The sequence below is a fragment of the Theobroma cacao genome, chromosome 1 (genome assembly GCF_000208745.1).
Source record: "Theobroma cacao cultivar B97-61/B2 chromosome 1, Criollo_cocoa_genome_V2, whole genome shotgun sequence".
Lineage (NCBI taxonomy): Eukaryota > Viridiplantae > Streptophyta > Magnoliopsida > Malvales > Malvaceae > Theobroma > Theobroma cacao.
Window position 1 is genome coordinate 9,997,871 of NC_030850.1, and position 6,869 is coordinate 10,004,739.

Sequence of the window (6,869 nt, forward strand, 5' to 3'; positions counted from 1 at the left end):
TAAATTATAATTTTTATTTTAAAAAAATTCAGCCGCCTGCGGTCAGAGATCGAGCTCCTCAGGGGAGCACAATCAATCGGGCCTCCGTAAGGGAGCACTAGATCCGGTGCTCCCTGGAGAGCTCCAGTGCTCTTTTGGGGAGCCTGATTTAAGGCTTCCTTGGAGAGCCCGATCAAGGCTTATAAGGGAGCACTGATTTAGTACCCTCCAGAGGAGCGTAGAGTGGAGATGCGTGATCGATCAGTGCAAAGGGACATCGTCTATCAGCCTGAGAGAAAGAAAACAATGAAAAAAAAAAATTCATATTTAACATTAACGTTGAAGACGAAGTGTATATTTTGATAATTAATAGATTTTCGTGTAATTTTTATTAAAATTTAAAAATATATGATATTTTACCCTGTAATTAAATGATATGTACATTTTATTATGATATTATATACATCTTATCATAATAACATGTACATAAGTTTATAATAATTTATATATATATATACAAAATTGTACATAACAATTATATAACATGTATGTTCTACAATAATCATTTAATTATATCAATGTGTACAATACATTATAAAGACTTGTACTTATTTTTCTTGAAGGGTTTTCTCGCTAATTTGATTTATTTTTCACACCCTAAGAAGGCACCCATTAAACTTATTTGTCATAATTTCCCTGGCCTACCCATTATTTTTCTTTATTCTGCTTCCAACTGTTGGCGAAATTTTAATGTTTTGTTCAATTAATACATAGATTAAAAAAATAGTTATTATTGGTATTTAGTTATCAATTTTTCTTATTTGATTGAGATTGATATGATGAAATCTTCAATTAATCAAGATAAGCCATTTTTTTTTCATTTTTTAAGAATTTTCTAAAGATCAGTTAATATGTACATTTAGTTGATGTTTTTACTATTTACTATTTGTTTTTTTATTTATTTTTAATTGTTTACATTTTACTTTTGATTTATTTTTCACAAAACATAAACAAATAATCACAATATCAACCAAGAATAAATTTCACAACTGCACTTGGGTACGAGACATCTATGTTATCACTATCTCTGATTTTAGCCTAACTTACCAAACTGTATCCACTATGGATTGGTGAAATGGAGCAAGCAGGAAACATGGGTATACTTCCCTGTTCTGCAATCTATCTTGGAACTGTTCATCAGATCTTCCAAAACTTAAATATACAAGTGAATTCTATTATTGTCTATACTCGGCATCTCTTGGCCAGATAATCACATCCGTTATACACCTCCAGCCCTGGCTGCCCAAGTTGACTTTCGTTAAAGCAGGCACATCTCTTGCTCATCTTTCCCGTCAGAGCAATTTCTAAAGGTCTCTGGACCAACCTTGGGAAGCCATCATCGCACCAAACCTGAACAAGATAATAAGCAGAGATAGAGCAGGGTGACAATTAGTGATGCCTGTGAAATCACAGTGAGGTGTAGTCATCTCTCATGTTTAATCATTTATGTAACATCTCAAAGACCCACTCCTTATTAGCAAATGCCACTATCAAAACTTTTGTTTGAAAGAAAAGAAAAAGAAATTAAACAAATTTACAGTTACTCATTAGGGGACGGAATAAGGAGGGCAATAATAATTGCATCAAAAAAAAAAATCTGAATATGAGGACATATAACACCTCAAGTATTTGGTTCAATTATTGGTGTATGTATTCCTTGCTCAAAAAGGTCATTCGAAATCCCCCTTCCCCCATATATATTAAAAAACAAAAGAGAATATGAAGACATATAAAAGTCTATCATACACATCAAGGTATGTGAATAGATCATCTAGAGTTGTGAAATGAGGCCCCTTACCAGTCTTTATGCTGAAATTTAAAAACTAGGTCAAAGCTTTCTCCCTTGTGTGTGTGTAGGAGCATGAGCAAATGTGCACATAAGTATGCTCTAAACTTTTCTCATTCCATTTCTGGCTGCGCAACAATAGCTTATAATAATGGTACTAATGCCACTGGCCTATCCTCGTACCAAAAGTGATAAGCATCAAGGGTGATTTAGACATTTGTTAGTAGGCTCCATCATCTGCTTACATCTGTCCTATATCTCATCGTAGTTTTAGCTCATTTACTATATTTACGAAACCCAGGAAATCATTACGTGTTTGCAAGGACATGGAAGCCACTGGAGCTTTAGGGGATATTAGCTTGACAGAAGTTAGGAGGTTCTTTTAGCTAAGCTTTGCACTTTACAGATGAAATTCAGCACAAAAATGGCTTTTCTGGAGATAATCTTTTTTTTTTTTTTGTTGGCAGGTAAGAGCAGGGTGCAAATTTCAGCAGTGTTACTTTGCTAAAGTTATATTAGAATATTTCACAGCATATTTTCAAAGCGTGAAAGCGTATACCTCTCCACCATCATCTTGACTCCATCTTGAATTGCAACTGGGTTGTTTAGCTTCCATATTTTTTTGTTTCTCCATAAGTTGTGCTCCTCTAGCAGCCTTTGCTTCTACTCCCTTCAGATATTTTGTGGGATTTCCTTGGCTATCATAGTAGCGACCTACAAGCCTTCCAACAAATCTGCAATAAAAATCAAGAATTAAGCACATTCCAAGGCATTTTGTTATGCTGATGTTGATTGTCAGTATATTCTTCATTTTTAATATTTTAGAAAACAAAAGGCAACCATTAGACCAAAATCACTAACATGGTACAATCGTATATGGAGGGAAAAAGAAAAAAAAGAAAATGAGTCTACACTGAAGTTGTCGAACCAACTAGACTTTTGTCAAAATGGACATAATAAGCTGATTTGCGGAAAGATCAGCACCAAGCAAAATCAAATTGACATAATAATTTCTTGTATCTTCTGAAAATATCAAGATACAATACCATGGTTCAGGTACAGGTAGACATACAGGATAGAGCAAATGAATTTCAGAACTAGACATACTAGGAAACAATAACATGATTCAGGTACTGCTAGAATACTCTGAATTGAAATACTGCGCCCAAAAACCTTAATACAACTCCTTTGACTCTTTTTGGGCAGCATTCACAGTTTACATTGCCCAGAGTCACTCCTAAATTTACACTTTGTTCCCTAAAGCATGCCTCCTTGGTCCTTGCTCTTTATGACCCTAAAAACCACAAAATATTTCATGAACAAATGTACTAATCAAGCATTTCCCCCTCCTCCTCACTGTCACTGTCCTCTCCTACATCGCAGTTCATCTATGATATTATCGAACCTTATGCAAATGACTCACAAAATGTTATTGCAAAACAAATTAATATAACATAGTTCCTAAGATGTTTTATATATTGCTTCTCGTATTGCCAAACATATAGGAAATAAATTCAGTTAAACCTAAAGCCTTTCATTAGATATTGAAAAATGAAGCAGAGAACTCCAGTCTTTTAGTGGTTTTGGCACTCAAACATCCATGGGACACCTGTTTTCTTCCTGATAAGTTTGAAGTAAATTATCAATGTTCTAGAGTCTACGAAGAAATCTGAACCAAAAAAAACAAAAAAGGTCTTCATGTAAAGAATTACTGAACAGTGAGGGAGAAGGACTCACTTGTAGCTTTTGAAGTAGAAGTCCCGCCATCCAACTACACTGTGGACCTACAAACATGAATAACTGAGTGAGAGAAATGAACTTTTAATATTAATAATATGGCATTAGACATGGAATATGTAAAAGAAAAAAAGGGTAAAACCCAAAGTTATTTTTTTTTTGTAAATACGTAATTAGTATTATTATTATAAATATGAAAACAAGTAAAAAACTAGCATACTAAACAGTGAAGAAACATGCATTAATATATAAATAAATAAAAAGTGTGACTGCCAGCAAAAAAGCATTTCTAAGAAAAAGAGATAGGATATACCAAGCCCTAAACAGCAGACAAAGATGCCTAAAAAAAATTTAAGCACTCTTTTCAATTAAAGTGTAATTTGAGCTAATATGAGGTAAACTTTTCTTTTTTGCTTCTGATTAAAGTTTAAGCTCAACTTTGCTCTTTGAACAGATCAAAGGTAGGCTAAAGGAAAGGTCGCATATATAACAGCATATCCCTGAAAGGGAAGCGCAAATAACATCATTACCTCAGTGCTGGATAAACCTCGCAATGAGTCTGTGAGTCCATCTCCTGTATGAAAAACGAAGAAACAAGAGATAAAATATTAAGAAATCTAACAAAAGGAAAAGAACTATAGTGGCTCTTGGATATGTAATATTTCCTACAAATATATTACTTCCACATACAGAGGCTGACGTTTTGTTAATTTAAGGTACTAAAGGGAGGCACAATGAATGTGCATTCCTTCATTAAGATAGACAGGAGATATCAAAGGCCATCTAAATTTCAGTTTTCAAATGCTCACTGTTGTGTTTGTATTTAACATAATAACCTAAGGTTACACCAAGAAGTGAAGTTCTTTCTATGTGGTAAAATGAAACATTTTTGTCCAGCAAAAAAAACTTAACAAGAAATAAAAATAAAAGGTTTATACAACTATAGCATGCAATCAAATGGGCACAATAGCTCATATCCATTGTAGCATTAATAAAGTCATGAATCAGTCCAATTATGGATTCCTTAGAATTTAGTCCTAACTTTTCTTGACATCTTTGTTGTTTGCATCAAGGCTGTTGACTCAAAGGGACTATAATCCTCCCAAATTTTTCATGATCCTAAGTGCAAATGGTGATTAGCACAAGCATTATGAAAACGATCTTCACTATCTTGAAAATCTTCTGAAGGTGGCGATAAAGTTCATCATTGAGGATTTCTCCTGCTCAGTTGAACAATGTCATGTTAGAATGTGAAGCTTACCAACTGGGCAAGCTTGATATGACTTCCTAGCAAGAACATGTGAACACAAACCCCCTCAAATGGGTTTACATTGCATTTCATGGTGAAGCAAGCAATCAAAATAAATGATGCAGTCATTTGACTCAGTCAATGAGAAATCATAATTGGTTCAGAATATCTCATAACTCAGTGTACTAGATCAATTGTCTTCCTTTGCACCATCCTTTGATTCAGTGAGCAGCTTTAAGTCATTTTCTATGAAATATAAAACTCTCAAAGTTATCATCCTGATAAGTAAGAAATAAAATCACAACATTCACCTGTAAAGTTTCCAGAAACAAAAGCACGGGAGGCATCTCTGAATCATCAGGAAGAATACAGCAAAAGAGCTATCAGTTTGCAAGTCCAGAAATATAGTGAAAGCAGATGGAAAAAGATGTAATTGGCCTATGAAGATAGCCCAATAAACTTTAGCCACTGCGAATATATGTCTCAATACTTGAAAATGATTTGGTAACCACATATCAGAAAGTTTGCAACTACAACATCACAAATTATAACAAGTGATAGCAACTAATGTATAAATACAATCAGCAAATAATATGTGCAGACCTGTATCCCGAAAGGATCACACAGTTTAAACCAATTAATTAAATAAGTCAGAATAAAAGGTGTAATTTGCCATCAATGCAAAATATGTCAAGCTTATGTTCCTACTTTAACACAAATTGGCATCAGAACTAGAAGGGGAAGAATGAGGAGAAGGAAAAAGAGAAACAAAGAACTTACTTTCTAGAACGTGTAATGTACATAAGATTCCATCGTGAAACGAAATTAAAGGAAGCAGTAGTCAGGACAGGAAACAGTGCTTTTTTCTTCTTCGATAAACTAAATCTTAATACTCAAAGGCTTATATGGAACCACTCGTACCAAAAACAATTGATCACACATTCAAAAAAGCTTTAATAAACTCTCCACATAAGAACTGGTTAAATAAGGCTTTGATAAAGCTAACCAATTGCATGTAACAAGAAAGCTCCCATGCTACATCAATGCCATTAAAATCCAATATAAATACGAGAAATGTACTATTAGTGATTAAAGGACATAAATCTTTCTGAGAACTAGCAAAGCAAGCTAAAATTTTAACAAAAGCACCAAGCATGTGAATAAATGTAACTTCATTTAAAGAACAATACAGAAACATCCAAGTTAAAAAAGAAAAAGAAAAAGAAAACCTTCCAGCAAAGTGATTGTAACCTCCTCCAGCACCGTAGTGAGATTTTCCTTTTGTTACATCAAACACAGAACTGTCACAAAGTATTTTATCTGGATTAGCATTTATAAACAATATGCAATAATAATTATTATCAATACTATCTAAGCATGAAGAACGAGGCAAAGGGAGTACCCCAAAATTCCTAAGAGTATGGGTAATGATTCATCGGTTCCATTGTAAAATGCCAGTTCTTCAGCAGTGAATAATTTCTGCAAAAGCAGCAGATCAAAACAAGAATTACAAGAAGAAAACATTTCCAGTTTTCACGCACAGAAAGGAAAAAAAAAAAAGAAAGGGCAGCCCAAAAGGAGAAAAAAAGGAGGTAAGGGGAGACCTGTCGAGTGTGAAATTTGAGGAGAAAGGCGATGAGGGCCACCAGAACTGCGATTCCAAAGCAAGAAGAGGTTATAAGTTTCTTTGCCGGCATTGCTTTCAGGGCTGAGCTTCGAATTTTTTCAACATCACTGACTCGGTTTCGGTACGCGGGCGGAAGTAAACGGCAGAAAACGATTGTCGTTTACAATCGTTTATGTTCACTTGAGTCCTTTTACTTCAAGTTAGTCAAATTTCAAATTCGGTCCCCTGCTTTAATGAAATGTTCACTTCAGTCCTTCTTCTTGGGTTTGGACTTTGGATACTCAAAATTTCCATATTATAATTTATTTGTTTAATTAAGTCAATTTTGAAAAAAAAAACTATCATTAATATGCTAACATGCCCTCTTTTTTTTAATAAATAAAATATCATCATTTTAATCAATATTTTCAAATTTTATGGACTTCTTCTTT

At 33.9% G+C, this 6,869-nt stretch overlaps 1 protein-coding gene across 1 annotated transcript; it reads right to left on the minus strand.

Annotated features, from left to right (window-relative positions):
• Positions 995–6,605, minus strand: LOC18612182 (membrane-associated progesterone-binding protein 4). The gene is made up of 8 exons (XM_018115545.1): positions 6,416–6,605; positions 6,214–6,290; positions 6,041–6,112; positions 5,123–5,160; positions 4,093–4,136; positions 3,563–3,609; positions 2,385–2,559; positions 995–1,389 (listed from the first exon to the last, which is right to left on the minus strand). The coding sequence occupies exons 1-8, from the start codon at positions 6,506–6,508 to the stop codon at positions 1,222–1,224; spliced, it is 714 nt and encodes a 237-aa protein (XP_017971034.1). The 5' UTR covers positions 6,509–6,605; the 3' UTR covers positions 995–1,221.